Source organism: Oryzias latipes, chromosome 3, assembly GCF_053564925.1.
Source record: "Oryzias latipes strain Hd-rR chromosome 3, Olatipes_Hd-rR_3.1".
In the NCBI taxonomy this organism is placed as follows: Eukaryota; Metazoa; Chordata; class Actinopteri; order Beloniformes; family Adrianichthyidae; genus Oryzias; species Oryzias latipes.
In genome coordinates, this window is record NC_136239.1 from 14,527,380 (window position 1) to 14,544,544 (window position 17,165).

The following is a 17,165-nucleotide window of genomic DNA, read 5'->3' on the forward strand; positions in this document are numbered from 1 at the left end:
CAGTATGTAAACTTGAAATAAGAGACGTGTTCATCAACTTGTGTTGGTTATTCTTAGACGAGGACAGGGACTGCTTCACTTTATTGGCATGTGAACATTTGACTCAACATCGTAACTATGCTAGTATGATGATATCTCATCTTTCCAACACATTTTGTTTTTAAAGACCAAGAAAGATGAAAGCACATAAAACATATGTTATCTCATCAGTTTAAGCTGAAGGGGAACATCAGTGCAGATCAATGCCATGGAAAATGTCAAGAGTTTTGTATCAACTTTAGCCCTTTTACACCAGAGGGTTAGCCCATGTGTTTACATTCTTTTGACTACTGTAATTCTTCACCGGCTTACGCATTTAATATATTGTGTGTTTCAGTCGCTTCAGAGTATAAGTCACAGTGGCCACAAATTGAGAGTTCGGTTTGTCAAATAGTGTGTGTTATCTTTGGTGTTGCCAGCACATCTCTGTGTTAAAGGGTTAAGTAAAATGAAGTGCGACTTAGATAAGTAATCCTGCAGTCACAAGCGGTGGACACATTACAAATACAGGTGGGTTTATACTAATTTATTAAGTTAATCTCTTTTTAAATACGAAGTATCAATTATTAAATTGATACGCATCGATGTTTGCAGTTTATGTTGTTATTTTTTATGTTGGAGTTGATTGTTTTAGTTACAAAAGCTTCACGATTTGAATTTGAATTTCATAAACCGGTTTAAAAATGGAAGTGTAAAAACTAAAACGGATGTTAAATTGTGTGAATGGACTATTTTGGCAGAGATCTGCTCTCCTAATTACAGTACATAATCAGCTGGACATGTTTTTTCCAACTCCAGCTACTGCAGTGACTGTTTCTTCCTTCTAAGCAGAAGCTGCTCCTCAGGACTGCCTCCCATCTTTTGCTAAACCAGCTTGGGTCTTTTTATGCCTGTTGTTCACCTCGAGAGAGCACCAACATCCAGTTTGAAGCTAAATTTAGCTTCAACAACTGCTCGTCATCCTGGATTTCAAAGAGAATCTGAAATGGAAATAACTTGTGTTCTTTTTCAAAGACAGCTCAGTTGTAATATCATCACACTGCAGCTTTGACAGCCATAACAACCTGTGTGCTACACCTGCAGAGTGCCCGCCCCCCCTTCTCTCCACCTCACCACTTTCTTTAACTACTCAAAAGCCCCTCCCTCCCCTTTGAGCAAGACAGAGCCGATTTAGAGGAAAACAAAGGTCCGCCAGACCAAACCACTGTCTGTTTTAGCCAAAATAGCAGCTCTGAGAGTGTGAGTGCAGGCAGAGGACAGACGTGGATGGACAGAGCTAGCAGGCCTGGGCAAAGCGAGGCTCAATCCCTCTGTGGGAGGCAGAAAAGAAGGGGAGCACAGCATAGTACTGCTGTTGGCTCTAAAGCCATGTTTGTGTCACTAACAGACGTGGCCTTGTCTATCCCAAACCAGCCCTCCAAGCCCCCCTGCCTCTGCCCCTTACCATGTACTCACTCTCTCAGTTTGCCTGGAAACAGAGGCAAGAGGTGACAGGCTGGATGCCTGGTAACAGAAAAGAGCTGCGACTGAGAGGAAAAGAGGGGGAGGCAAACAGATCCAGCTCAGAGCTGATGGGAAAATCAAAAACGGGGGGATGGGGGGGGGGGGGGGCTTTGGGAATGTCGGTGAGGCGAGGACCCAGCACTGTGGATGTGTGGGCGATTGGTACTCAGCATGCCTGCAGAGGGACTGAGCCAGAGCTGCTTTGATGATCTGCTGTTGGTATCATTTCTCAGAAAAACAGGAGTCCTTTTTCACATCCAGTGATGCATTTTTCAAGTGAAATAAGCTAAAGGTTCGACCGCAGAGAAAAACAAACAGATGCCTCAGATGTGATTCAAACTGCACTGCAGGAGACGGTCCAAACATTTCACCAACTTGCAGATTTGCAAAGAACAGCATTGTTTTTAGTCGTAACGGAGTGGAACATGCCTGCGACCTTATACTCCACTATATCTGCCACAAAAATAAGCATGAATCAAATTCAATTCAATTCAATTTTATTTATATAGCCCAAACTCACAGCAACAAAGCCACTTCAGAACTAACTGCCAACTACTACTATCCTGGCAACATTATGCAGCATGTGTGCATTTAAAGCATGGAACTGTTAGCATTTCCTGAGACAATCTGAATGGATTTAATAGTATTTCACCAAGCAAAATAAGTATAGTAGTAACAAAAAAGGCTTTATTAAGTAGCAATTCTCTATGTTTAATCCATAAACTGGACTTATTATTCCTAAACTAAACATCTAAAATTCCCCATGTTAAAAATAATGCCTCCCTGTTTGCCTTAATCCAGCTCCCCAACAACACATTAAACTACTTCTCTTACCATCTTCAGTTTCTTGCCATACGATGCCTTCAAGATTGACACTTGTGCCGGGCTCACATGGCCCTAAGCACTCAGGTTCGGTCGCCAGGGCCACGTCAGATGTGTTCACCGCTACTGAGCGTGTGCGCACCATTATCTGCTCACACGGTGAGGCAATTTCACTGCTGCCTACTGTGGACAGGAGGTGGAGGGGAGGAGGAGCTGGCGTGGAGACAGGAGATTCCATCTGTGGAGGGAGAGAGAGAAAAAAAAAAAGGAGGAGGTTAACACAGAAGGAAATACACAAGACACTTCAGAGGATCCGTATAAACACAGAGCTGATGCTGGAATTCAGCCAACAGATGCCACAATGAGAGGAGGCGCTGAATACATCAGAGACATTCTGGCCTTTCAGTGGTCCTTGAAAACTATCCTCAGCAGAGACGGAGCAATGCAGCTGTTAGTGCGGTGATGTGGCTTTCTTCAACCTTTCTCCTCAACCTTTGAGGTGATAAGTAGGCTGTGCTGGCAGAGGGAGAGTTTTAACTGCCTCCACTGCCTATGTGGAAGGACAGAATTAGATATGCAGGGAATGTCAACAGCCCCTCAGCGCTCCTCTCTCGCACACGGCAAAGCCAGATTCATGACACGAAATCATCCCACAGACTGATCACTCATTAATTCTCTCAATTAAAGAGCTAGTTGTGGTAAGGGAGCAGGGCTGCTGTGGGTCAGTAATTGATTTCACCTGTTCTGACAGACTGTGACAGCAGTGAGGACTCGCCGGGTCCATGCGGAGAAGGAAAATGAAAAGGACAGCGAGGTAGGGAGGCGATGGGAGCAAATGAGGGGACGAGCAGCAGAGAACTGGAGGCACAAAAATGTGTAGGAGGTAAAAGAGACAGAGAGGAAGACTGATGGTGATTCAGAGGCCCCAGTAGCACCAGTCTTGGTTGGTGCTCTCTATTAAGGCAGTCAACATTAAAGCGGCCCGAATCATTATCACCGAGCGGCGGGAAGAATTCCATGCTGCGGCCAACAACACATTTATTAATTGGGTATAAACCACTTGGTGCTGCCAATGGTGGATCCAATTAGACTTCGATGACTAAACAAGAACTGACACATTACATTATAAGCCTGCATAACCTTTAAATAATTTTAATCTTTTCACTGTTCCCAAATGCGGACAGTGTTGTAAAAAATATATACATTTACAGCATTAAGTCCATTTAAATCTGGATCCACCACTTTGGTGCAGAATCAAACAGCTGACGTGGTGATGTGGGCAAACCTTACCAACACTGAGTACAAAATAATGACCTTGCAGGCTGCTTAAGGGCAGGTTTGCATGATTAATGTAGTGCTGATGAGCAAACACTTCAGAAAAGTGTACGAGCACAGCATCATAACAGCTCTGCAGAGCCATCAGCACAGAAATCTAACCAGTAAATGCTGGCACAAATCATGTACATCCAGAAAAACAAGGTTATAACCAAGCACTGGGCCTTTACTGCTGATAAACACAATCATTTTAAACAATTAAAAAAACCAACAACGCTTTAAGATCATTCCAAGTTTGAACACTAAATTTCTAGACGATACAGAAGGGAGATTTGAGTTTGATTTGATCGTCTCCAGAAAATGTCAAATGAGCTCAGGGTTTGTCGTTAAAGATGGCTTCATGGTTTACGGGCATCTCTGTAGACGCTCCACTTCCTCCTGTGCTCAGAGGAAGAACAAATAACGGTTGTAGCGGAGGAGGGTGAGGGCTAATGACATCGTAATCAGCATGTGTCACATTCTGACGCGGTCGAGGCCAAGCTTCAGGCCAGCTGAGTGAATGAGACAGGACTGGTAATAACCCGAGCTGTCACCACACGCTGTTCCTGGACCTCATAGAGACACAGACGTCTAAAGAGAAGACCGCACAATAAACCCCCTCACACAAGTGGTTTCCACACAGCGGTAGGGCTATACTGGGGAGAGAAAATAAAAAGATCTGCTGTTGAACCTCTACTTTTGCCTTTTAGCAATTTAGACAGACCAAAGGGACATGCAACAGCGCCAAGATTCTGCTTTCTTGCACAGGAGGTAATGGGAACTCACAATTGGTTGATTGACAGATGAATCGTTGTGAAAAATCCTGTTTCGCCATTTTGACTTGAGCAGTAGTAGAGCGCTCCAACCTCTGTTACTACTCAGCACAATGGTACAAAAGGATAACCAGTGGAACCATTGCACAACAAAACTATTCAAGCAGCATTGATTAAAAAAAAAAAGAGCTCAGAGGCACAACTAGAAAACTGTGTGAGTGAGGATAGCATAACAGTAAAAAAAAAATGTAAACAGGATTTCCTTTTACAACGTCTGTTTGTTTCTAACCAAGAAAAGGCGCAGATAAATCCAATCCATTATTTTTATTAATACTATAGTATCACTGTTTCACTTTATTTTACAAAGAAGTTGAAGAAGAGTGAAAAATAGACAAGAAAGTACTTTAGCAAAATTAAGCAGTTAAACTATAAGGACAAATTGAATTCCTAAGTTACCACATACATTACAGATGGGCTATTTCCGAATTCCCATCTTAATTCCTAACTACTAAAAAACTATAAAAGGGCAGGACTTTCCTGGATTTTCCAAAAGCAATTCGGACACCATCCTCACTACTTTTTTTTTCTTGAAAGGCGAATTTGACGTCACCGATTTCACAAAGTGAAAAGATTTCATTGATTGGAGCGTTTTATTGCAACTATTTATGAAAACACTGTGTTCAAATGATGGAAACGATGGTTTATCAAGAAAATACATTTAAATAAAGTTTTTGCAATGCATTGTAGTTTATATTTGCCAATCTTGAGAGAATCGATGCACACTGGTTATTTTGCAGACTTCTGGGAAATTTCTAGGGCACTCAATTTTGAATTATAGATTCAGACAGCACTAGAAATTTTCTAGAGCTGCCTGAATTTCTAGTAGAAAATGGAGAACACACTGTGTAGTGCACTTTGTAGTGAGTAGTGAAGGAATTCAGACATACCCCTAGATACAGGCTGTCTGCAGACAAAAAATGGGAAAATAGCAAAATCGTAGACTGCTATTTGCTCATTAAGCCTGTGAAGTGAAAGTTCAGGTGCAGTACTGCAAGCAACAGGTAAAGTGAGGGTGAAGTAGGTGACATACATGTATGTCATTTTAGGAGCCTCAAAAATTTTCATGTAGGAGGCTGATGATGAGAAAGTAGGCTGCTACAGTTGAGTGCCAAATGCATGAGGCATTGACTGAGAGAGGGGTCTGGGAGTCCTACCCCAGGAAAATCTTGAAAAGTAGGACTGTATATGCATTTCCCAGGCAGCAACTGATTTGAAAGCAGTAGAGACAGGGGTTTAAGTACTCAACTTTTACTCCATTACTGTTGACAAATATGATTTCCCCCAAACTGTTTTCCTGTGACAGGTTGTCTATTACACAACTTTCAAAAATTTTTGAGGAGGAGCCCCTGAAGGGTCATAGTCATTAGCCGCGTTTACATGGGCAAAAGTAATCGGAATGAACGCCTGATCGGAAAGAAAATGCGTCATGTAAACGCGCCGTTCGGAATACTCTGCCCCGATCAGACTCATTCGGATCAGAATTTCTTTCCGATCGAGATAGGTGGGTTATACCGATCGTTTATCCGATCGTGGAGCATGTAAACGGTCATTCCGATCGTGTGTCACTGCTGCTCTGGTTTACGTCACGCATAGACGGTGTTTCGCTGAGAGAAAGCTTTGGAGCGCATACGGGACCGACCAGCTGCTCTGCGGACGCCCCGTGAAAAGCGCCGCTCCGCTCTCGCCCCGCTGGCTCTCCCCTCTCTTACACCCCTCACGGGGGAGATTCGGAGGAGGACCGCTTCGTGCCCCCTGACGCTCACTCGGTCCACTGGCACCCGAGTGAGCAGAGCAGCTGGATTAATAATTTTGTGTCGGGGGGGGGGGGGGGGGGGGGGGCTTTTTTACGTGTGCGTTTTGTTGTTTTCTTATGTGTGGGAGAATTCAGACTGCGAGCCGTCCCGTCGCTCTGGGTTAGCGGCTGCAGGACTCAGGAGGAACCGTGTTCGAACAGAGCTCGGGCCGCTAGCTCACAGAGTGGCTTTGGGGCGGTCTGTGTGAACTTTCAGAGCAGAAATAAATGTCGCTCAGTCCTTAGAAAGCTGCAGATTGCTGCGTTTCTCGCACGGTCCTGGATTTTGTGTCCATCCATCAGGCTAATGATGTTAGCCCGTGTTAGTCTGTCCTAAGCTTTCGTCCAGCTTAATTCTTCCACAAAAAAAGCACTGACCACACAGATTAAATATAACGATGAGCGAACAGGCAATTCATAATATTCATGACATTAATAAAAGCACGTTTGGAAGATCGTCTCGTATGTTACCGAGCTGCTGCATAAATGTCTGTGGAAGCGGTTTGTTTACAACGGGACCTATATCCGCATCCGGGTGATTTTTACACTACTGCGCATGCCCAAATGATTCATTCCGAACGAGAGTGTGAGCCATGGGAACGTTTGTTCTAATCGGAAAAAGGTTTTCTGTGCCCATGTGCACGGGTGAATTTTAACCCGACCATTGATCCGATCAATATATTCTGCCCATGTAACCGCGGCTATTGTTGTTAATATGTCTAATTATCCTAAGTTTGATTTGTCATTGTATGAATGTATAACTGATGATTGTATTGTTTTTGTGTATTATTCTTATTTGATTGCTATACTATAAAAAAAAACCAAGAAAGTAAAGCATCTTGATTTAGTATCAACACTGTTTTTTGATTTGGTAGAAGACTTAAACAATCTTTATTTTTTTAACTGAATACACATAATACAGTAGTTAGTTTAATGTTTTACACCCAAAACGTATTATTTATGCAGAAATGTACCGGTAACCATATTGCAGACAACCTTAAGATGTTCTTTGTCACCACATCAATAACAACTAGAAAAAAGAAAGCACTATCGACTGTGAACAACATGAAACATGAATATGAAAACAATTCTCCAAAAGGAACGGAATATTTCTTAAAGTAAACATGAATTTTACTTGTTTATTTGATTGTATTTTTATTACATCATCCACGGGTTATTTGCTGTGATATACTAGATGAAACTTTTGTTCGTCGTATAAAAAGTACTTGGTGACTGATTCACTTATAGGTGGCAAATCTTTGCAAGGTATCGACTTCTTTTGAGACCTCCACCATGTAGAGCTCTGACGGTGTGGGATTTTTGATCACCGCTGTGATGAACCAGCAGGGGGCGCAGTGTCGCGATTAGCCGGGAGCAGCGCAAGAGGGAGTAAGAGACCCGGCGTAGGGAGTGAAGGAGAACAGTAATAAAAGGTTTCCCCCAGAAGCCCTTGAAGTCTGAAGACAGGACTAGCAGAAAAAGTAAATTATCAGCAAAGATGAATATGTTTTATGTGTTTATTATAGTTCACGCACCATATGCAGAACTTTAAAAAAAAAAAAAAAAAAAAAACGTGCGGTGATGCGGTTGTCGTGACGCCGCTACTACCATACCCTTCTGACTGCTCAAGGGTCCATAAGTGCTGTTCACGTAATAGTTGTATGCTCTTGGCATGAACCGTATGGATTTTCCCTTTTTTCTGTAAGGGTTGTTGTAACTGATGCTTTACTAAAAATTAAGGACACCATACGGCCGCTAACAAATACATCATAAGTGCATACAACTTACATGGGCTTTATGAATAGTTCATGATACAGTTACCACACACACAATATACCGCAAATTTATTGTTATCGCAATATCCAGCTCTGCATTATGCATATCGCAAAAGACAGCGAATATCGAAATAAATCGTAAACCCACAATGTGTTAAAACAATCTTATGGCAGCTTGAAGCATTTAACGAATCCAAAAATCCCTTCATGTATTTGACCAATCAGATAGAGGCTTATTATGTTAGATGTTTGTCACCTATGTCGACGAGGGTCTTTAGAGTATAATTTTTAAATTGTTGCAAGGAAATGGGAATGATGTTTTTGGTTATATTTCTATTTGTTTATATACCGCAAATTACATGGTTATCGCAATATTAATCTCTAATATCGCATATAGCAAGTTTTCCTCATATCGTGCAGCCCTAACACACACACACACACAACAACCACTGTATTTTCTATTTTCAATTAGCCACAAGGTAGCTGCATGACACACCTGCATTACACTTGAACAATCTGCTCCTCTTTATAACCTTCCATACAACCCAAAAACCCGCAGCACATGTATCTTTCAAGGCCCCCATGGGTGCATGTGACTATACCTGAAGCAGCATACAAAAAAGCACCATGTCTCAGAGTGATACTTGAGCAACATTTACGTCAAGACCTGAAGCACCAATGGGAGACCTTTCCGGGGTCTCCGGCCTTCTGCCACCGTCCAAAAACATGCTTCATAGGTCAATTGGCAACCCTAAATTGTCCATAGGTGTGAGTGTGAATGGGTGTGTGACAGACTGGTGCATCCAACAAGTGGCCAGGATAGGCTCCGGCAGCCTCGTGACCCCGAAAGGGGAAAAACGGCATCAGATGAGAATGATTTTCAAAACTGCGTTGACTAATAACTACACATGCATTTGCTTTTATGAAACTACATGCTAACTCCAGCAGAAAACCTTGTAAAAATGACTAGTCCCTGATGGAAATTCTGTCAGAGGAGTTACAGCAATCATGCTGGAACTTGATGTTTGCTGATATATGTGTTGTTTTGTCCACCAAGCACCAGATTTAGCTTGAAGTTCATTCAACTGAGTTTAAATAAGGCTTACAAATGCTAACCTGGAGGATTACTCTTTGGAATTTCCCCTTTTATTAGAAGTATGGCACCACTCACCAAGTTTCTCAATTAAGAAAGCAGACTGGGAGCACATTTTACACAATCAGGTGTTCAAAAATAATGTTGGACTGCCTCAAAAAAATTTCAAATGTCCACTTACCACAATCTACAACAATCTTTGATTAGGATTGCAAGATGAGTAAACTGTATTTTTACTAAGACAGTCATATAGCCCAACTTTTTTATACTTTTTATGTTATTTTATGATTATTCTTGTAAAAATATGTGAAAGTATGTGAAAAGTATGAGAGTTCAATCCAAACATAGTGAATCTGGATCAGTTTGTGCTTGTGTGTTTTTGTAGAGTTATCTTTACGTAGCAGAAAACAAAGGACACAGATTATACATGTATACACCCACACTGGAAAACATTACATGGTTTTAAAGTACAAACTACTTAACCTTTTAACATTGGCAATGTTGCCGGTGACACCTAAATAACGCACGCTCTTTAAACGACCGTATCTCAACCATTCAACACGAATCAGCTCATTTTGACACAGAAAAGCGGCTTATCATAGTGGCTTTGCACCAATATGCAACGCATTTCTAACAAAGTATTGCGTATTGGCACAAAGCCGCCTTTCTTCGCTGCATAATCTGCTGGAATTGACTTAATTGCGTAAACGGTTGAAAAGTTACGGTAGTCAAAAGAATGTAAACACTGGAGCTTAAGTTCCACTTTACAAGGTTACAGAGACAGGTAGTTAAAATAGGAATCTTCTAAATAAAAGTAGAACATCAGTAAACTAAAATGCCAACTATTGATTTATGTGACATTTAATTATACAATTTATGAACTCAAAACAACTTGTAATCTGCTGCATTAGTTATGCATTAAAAAAATACAGTTAAATAGAGCAAACAAAAACCTGAAAATGTTTCTCCCTCCCATAAACGTCATATACAGATGGGCTGGATTTAAAGGTTACACAGGAAAGACAAGCTTGCAGGAAATTGGTTGAGTAGCAGCAGTTTGAACTGCATTACTGCAACACTAAGCAACCAGTCTCATATAAAATGGACTCATAGGCATTTTCTTTCATTATAGGTGGTTGGGATTGTGTTACAATAGTGACTATTTCTTTCTTCTGCCAAGACCAAAACCCTGTGAGGAAATTAAGCTAAACTGACGCTGTTCAGATTAAACCAACAAGTATATCAAACTGAAATAATTTACAGGCACAACAGAGTAGAATTATCATAGTATGTTAACAGCTGTAAGCCTGCTCCAGGGCACTGAGACATGTGGCTCTGCATCTGTTGATTTGAGAAATTACAGCATCAACTGTGACTTCTTTCTTTTTCCCCCCACATCAATGACTACATTAATAATACAAAAGTCCAAAACTGTAAGAAATAAATATCTAAAATCTTTATGATTAAATAACAGCCAAAGAATCAATAAGCTTGACTTGATAAAATCTTTAAGACAGCCTCTCATATTTATCATTCTGAAGAAGAACCAATGGAAACCCCCTATGTCTACAGCCCTCAAACCAGCCTTCCACACACAGATACGACAGACATGAAATGGTTGCCATGTCAGGTCATGAAAGCTAATGCAATTGTTTTCACACACTGCACACTTCCTTTTCTGAAACCACATTGTCAATCCCTTTGAAGCTGGGTGTAATCACAGTCACAGAGGGAAAATACAAACACGCACACCTGACATCTTTTGTAGACCACCAGCTGGCAAGAGGCACTCGGTTTCTAGGCAACTCCTCTCAATTCTAGCAGCTAATTGCGCTTTCAGGAAAGCGAAAGCGCACACAAATAATACAGAGAGGAAACTAAGCTGTGAGGAAACCACTTACCCGTGACCCACGGTGTCTTTGTTGCAGTAAAGTGTAAAACAGCGGCTGAATAGTCTGAGCAGTTGTCATCTGACACAGGACTAAATACTCATAAAGAAGTTTAAAGAACAATGCAGCTGAACCACAATGAAGGATTAAACATTTGCGTTTTCAGCTAATATATGTACACAGCATGAAATCTCTATAAATGCTCTCAATTTTCAACAACAAAAATAAAAGCATACAGAACACTCAGACCCCTGCATGCAAAAGCTCAATTGAAGGAAGGGTTTTACAGCCATTAGAATTGATGTTTCTAAAATTAAACAACTTTCCTGATGCCTTTGATTAACACTTAAGAAGAAATGGTGAACAGGTTCCAAAGACGCACTCTCTTCAGAGAGGATGAAAAGAATTAAAACCTGTGGAGACTTGCTGAAGAACAGGACAACAAAGATTAGTCAGGAAACCTCTCCTACAGCTACCAGTTACATGATGGGGAGCAAACGCGGTATAAAAAGACACAAGGCACAAGGGGGCCGCAGGGCTGAGAACTGAGCCAAGATAAGTGGAGCTTAACAATTTGCTCACTTATGAAACAGTGGCCCAATTTACTCTGTAATCTCCAAAAGTGTAAAACGAATTACGAGCCTAAACAAAAAGCCAAAACTCAACAGACTTCCAACATGGCTTAAATGGTTTTTAAAGTGACAACCTTTTAAGACATTTTACTCTGATTTTTTCTGTGAGGTTTTGTAGCCCTGTATTTACTAAAAAGTCAACACTTGTGCATTATCAGAATGAAAATTCTCTTTGCAGAGCAATTTTTGTAGAGAAGGATTGTCAAAAGAAGTTTTTATTAATGGTAGATGGCGTATACTTATATAGCGCTCTCTATAGCCTTCTTTTAAAGGCCCAAAGCGCTTTACAGTCACAGACCCATTCACACACACATTCACACACGGCTCCGCTGTCCAACACTGACGCCAACCTCCCACCAGAGAAAAGGTGGGGTTCAGTGTCTTGCCCAAGGACACTTCCACACACGGGCGTGCAAGGCGGGAATTGTACCTGCAATATTACGATCATGGGTCGACCGCCCTACCTTTGCACCAGGGCCGCGTTAATATCTAAACATCTCCAAGGTGTCCGGCTTAGTAAAAATCGGCACAAATCAACAGAGATGATTAGTGAGTTTAAGACCCACTTTGATGAAAATCCTATTTTTGGGGTTTTTAACATGTTCTTAAGGCATTTTCCTGATAATGGAGGACAAACATTAAGAAATTTAAGATAGAAAAAAATTGGAATTTTTGAGTATTTCTTTATTAAAATTGATTCAAGAGCAGATTAAAAAAAAAAAAAGCCATTTCAAAAAGAGCACATTTGTGACGTATAAAAGAGGGTGTTCATTGACAGTAAATCAGAACTGGACTTAACAACCCCTCCCCCCTCGCGTTCCCAATAAGAACTACCTGCTCGTCCCAAGAAGTCAAAATCCCGTAGACTTCTATTGAGAAATAAACAGCTGTTACTCAATCATCATGTTAGTCAGAATAACCATTCTTGTTTTAATACCTTTTATTAACATGTTCTTGCTAATCCTAATATTTTTCATGATATTTTTGCTGGAGCACAAGTTATTTAAGGGAAAAACTGACCAATCAGATGCCTCGATAAACGTAGATGGCCTCGAGTTGATTGTTTGAAGTGTTTGACAGATTCTCCTGAACCCGCCTTCAGTGGAAGGGGTGTGGCCTTCTTACATGCTCACTCCTGATTGGAGAGAGTGGTTGCAATGGAAATGTAGACTCAGACCGACACGGACTAATTACGGCTTGGTACCAGAAACAAGGCGTTTTCTACGAGTGACGTCACACACGATTCGTCCAGTTATTTTTCATACAGTCAATGGGAGGCCACAAGCACCCTGCTCTGCGGTACAACGGGGAAGGGGGGTGGGGTTGCTCTGCAATGGTCCCGCCCACAACTAATGCTGCTCAGAAACTATGTCCTAGAAACTGACAAATGTTTTTTTTCTTTTCATTTTGGCTAAAAACAGCATATTCATAATTAAAAGACCAATAGCAACACTTTTAAAAAAGATCGAAAGATCTCCAATTAAGTTTAAAAGTATAAAACCTGTCCACCATCACTTATAATCTCAGCTTATGTCTAACACATCCATTTAGGCGTACAAGCAGATGGAGAAGCTGTGTTGTAACGGTAGTTCCAGCATCAAGTAAGAATGCTAAAGCACTTACTAAAAATAACTGCCACCATTTGCACTGCTTAGCAGAGACATTTGGCTGACAGGCTGGATGCCGGTTGGTTGACAGGCTAGCGTACAGCAGGTGGAGAGTTACACTTTCCTCTTGTCGTGGTTCAGCTTGACCTTTTCAACCTTGTTCCTTCCTCCGTTTCTTTTTTCTGGCTCAGTTGGCTGCTCTAAGCCTGCCTATTGTTTGTGAGCTCACAGGGTGGGGGTTGGGTGGAATTTGTTCTGCTGTGGGGTGTTTACTATCATTAGCAGTGGAAGCTCTCCGCACAGAAGCAACAAGATGTGGAAGATCCCTTCATGTTTACGGGAAACAACCTGAACATGCTGCAGCTGCAATTATGCAACAAATCAAAAAGTACTGTCTCTAACTGGCTGAGGAAAGTGTAGTTTTGCACATCAGTTTTGGGCTGATGTCTGAGATGACACACACGTCAACGTAGTGAAGCAGCCTGAATGAAGGTGGAGCAAACAACAACAACTCTTCTGAAAATGTATGAAACAGAAAGCTGCATAAAAAAGCCTCAGGTCGGTGATGGGTCAAACTGTCACAAATCTCAGGAAAATAACGTTTGTTGCGATTAGTCCTGATTGACTGATAAAAAAAATGTGAAGCTCTAAAAACAACTCAATTTATTAAAGTAAATAAACCCTGTAGTGGAAGATTAAAATGTCAATGTACTTTTTACTCAATCAACATGCTGATTTGGGGTTCTCGCCTCTTCAAAATCCTCATCCTCCCGCTGGGACTATAGGTCAAGCGAAAACAATCGTTTCAATTACAACAATAAGCCACATTCTTGTCAAGGTCATCCACTTGTGTCTGAGGGAAAAAAAGGGCCTGGTAGGATCACAAATCCAGATAAGCTAAGCTAAGTCTGCATCGCCAGGTCTCTCCATTGTAATAAATCTTATCTCATAGTCAAGGAAAACTTGACAACAAACCGAGAGGCTGCCATCAACGACTCAAGTCGTCTAGATTGCCACCCAAACATCAATGACTCATAGTTCCTTTAAGTTTACAGGATTTACCTTGGACATTTTTTGCAACCTCTGAGGTTTATGGACCTCTAAATACAACTGCTACTTGAATATGCTTTTTATCTTCTAGTATACAAAACCTGTAAGCAGTTTGGATTAACCTGAGAGAGAAAGATAAAAAAATGTCTCTGACAATATCTAGAAACGGAACCAGCTAACAAGTAAAAAAAAAACAACAAAAACAATATGTTTTCCCTGGCTGTGAGATTTCCCCAGAGCCCCCAACCACAAACTATTTTTAGATGTTCTGTTAGTCTTTCCCTTTTGTTAACACTCTGCTTTGGGTGTTTCCTTCGCCAAACATTAGAAAGACAATCCTCTGCAGAAAATTAAGAAATACAGACTTTTTGAAAGGAAACATGGCAACTCTTTAGCTCGTCTCATGCATAGTTTTGCACCTTTTTTTTTATTCTTTACCAATGACATTAACTCAGAATTAGAAACATGCTACAATATGCTAATCACTTTTTAAATTTCAGTAAAAAACTGTGAAACCCTTTTTTATGTAAGGGTTAAGGCCCGTACACACCGGGACGAATATTCGCCAGCGTTTTTTGTGTTCACACCCAGGCGATTTTCGCTGACGATGAGCCGAGCGAACATGCAATTTCATTCCCTGACATTAGATGGCGCTTAATGTAAAACAGAAGTTTTTTTCACAAAAAGCGGACTATTTAATGCATGGTGTGGCGTAACCGTAACAATGTGCCCCTTTGCTGGCTCAGCCGGCGCCGACCTCAAGTGCAGTGGCAAAGGAAAGCGATATCCTGATAGTCACTGATTAACCATCATTTGAGAGAGAAAGTTCACCTCTTCCTGCTTGTTTTTGTCCAGATGATGAAGCTTAAGTTTGCTTTAAAGACGCCAGAGCAGGGATATAGAACATTTAAGCTTTGTGACCGGAACTTCTTTTTTAGACGTGCGTTTATCACTGTGGTATATCACTTTTTAATGCACACCCAATCAGAATCGAGAATTCACCCGGACCATGCTATAATAACTGTTAATACACCTTTAAGCTCTAACTAATACATACTAATAAAATGCTAAATATAGCTGGAAAGCAATTATAACCTTTAGGAATTCTGTTGATTAGCTCTAAAACTCACACCTAGCTTGTTCCCAAAGTAGAAACGCAGCAAAGGTTTCAGCTGTTCAGATAGAGCGGCAGAAGATAAATGAGTGGAGGTTAAGGCCATGGCTGCCAGATAGAGATGTATGTCTGTATATATGGATGAGTGCACTAAACCTTGTTCTGCAAATGACCCTTGAGCTGCACTCACTGTTCGGCCCCCGCAGCTGCTTTTTTAACCGGGGTTCGCCACTCTGATTGACCTCAACTGCCGGCTGTCCGATTGAGCCGAGTCTGTCTAAATGGTTGGTGAATTGCACTATTACCAAGTGCCAATACAGTCTGCTCTACAGCCTCAAAAACTCTATAGGCGCCATCACTTTTCGCACCTTGGGGAAGAGGATAGTTGCAGTTCAGACCGTGTGACATTTACAAGTGGGAAAGTTAACACTAGAAAAGGCAGTGGAGGTGTTGAACCGCAGAGAATATTTTTTCCACACAGGTTGTGTACATTACATTCTCAAATGTGATGTATAAAAATGTCTGTGTTGTCAATAGAGAGTTAAGAATATTAAACAGCCCTCAATGGTATATATACTAGAGGTTTGTATCAATGCCAAAATGCTAAATCAGTTCAATTTCCATTCACTTGCCTACAACTGGATGATTCCTGCTTTCTTGAATTTAACATAAACTTCTTTAAATTATAAATCTTAAACCAATATTGCTTCAGACCTATTATCAAAGACCACAGTGTCTGTGTGTTTTAGATTCCATAAACATAATCATTTTGTTACATATTAGCAATATTGTTTAGATGAAGGTGTTTATGAGCTGTGTTACAGTGAAAATCAATATACGTGTTTAAATGGTCTTTTCCTGTGTAAAGAGCTTTCCCACAGTTGTGGACACAGCATGAGAAGAAATCACTCAGTCAGTAATGTTTTATTTTTGTAATAAGTCATCCTCAAAGCATCATCTGTCACTATAGCAGATGTTCTGCCATACTGTCCTAACCTTTCAAATCACACCAGTTCCAGGTGCGACTTCCTGTAATAGCAAACGCTGATTGAAATATCACACCAAAGTTAACGTGAGCCGTGCAACAACTTTCAGTGTTCAATGTTTCAAATAAATGGTTTGAAATGATAACTTTAAGTGCTAAAGATGGCTAACTGTAAACCTGTGGATAGTTAAGTATTGATTCATATGGCAAAGCGAGGAGTCTTGTTTGGAAATGATTAAAAGCCAACTTTCTTATGCAGAAGTAGGAATGAAAAAGCTCTTGTACACAAACATCCAATTCATTTCTGTCAAAAATGTCTAAAAAGTATACAACATTGCTTGGAGGGGGGGCTTTTTAAAGCTAATAGTTTTTTTAGTTTAGACAAAGAAATAAATATTTTAAAATGTTGCAGTCACATTATATCATGCAAAATGAGCTTGTATCACTTGTGTTGTGGAATGGAGCATTGTTTCGGAGATGCACCGACATGCAGCAAGTGGAACCAACGGCTGATTACAATGGTTTCCATTTGAAGCCATGATCATTTTTAAGCAGCTTCCCTTTCAGCGTGTCCTGTAACCTTCTGACTGGCAATGATAGCCTAATGACCTGTATGAATGCTACTCTGAACTTCACAGAAGCTGTACTGTACACATTTGTATCAGTCCATGCAAATAGGGAAATTAGGTCAGTTTTGCAATACATCAACATTGTATG

The 17,165-nt window shown here is 40.8% G+C and overlaps 1 protein-coding gene across 3 annotated transcripts in view; it reads right to left on the reverse strand.

The window, feature by feature from the left end:
- The window catches only part of znf609b (zinc finger protein 609b), a 100,075-nt gene that overhangs the window by 24,719 nt on the left and 58,191 nt on the right, over positions 1-17,165 (reverse strand). For all 3 annotated transcript variants that reach the window (XM_004066872.4, XM_078944235.1, XM_078944234.1), the window contains one exon: positions 2,377-2,602. In XM_004066872.4, the coding sequence (XP_004066920.2) occupies positions 2,377-2,602 (226 nt within the window). The remainder of the gene's footprint in view (positions 1-2,376; positions 2,603-17,165) is intronic.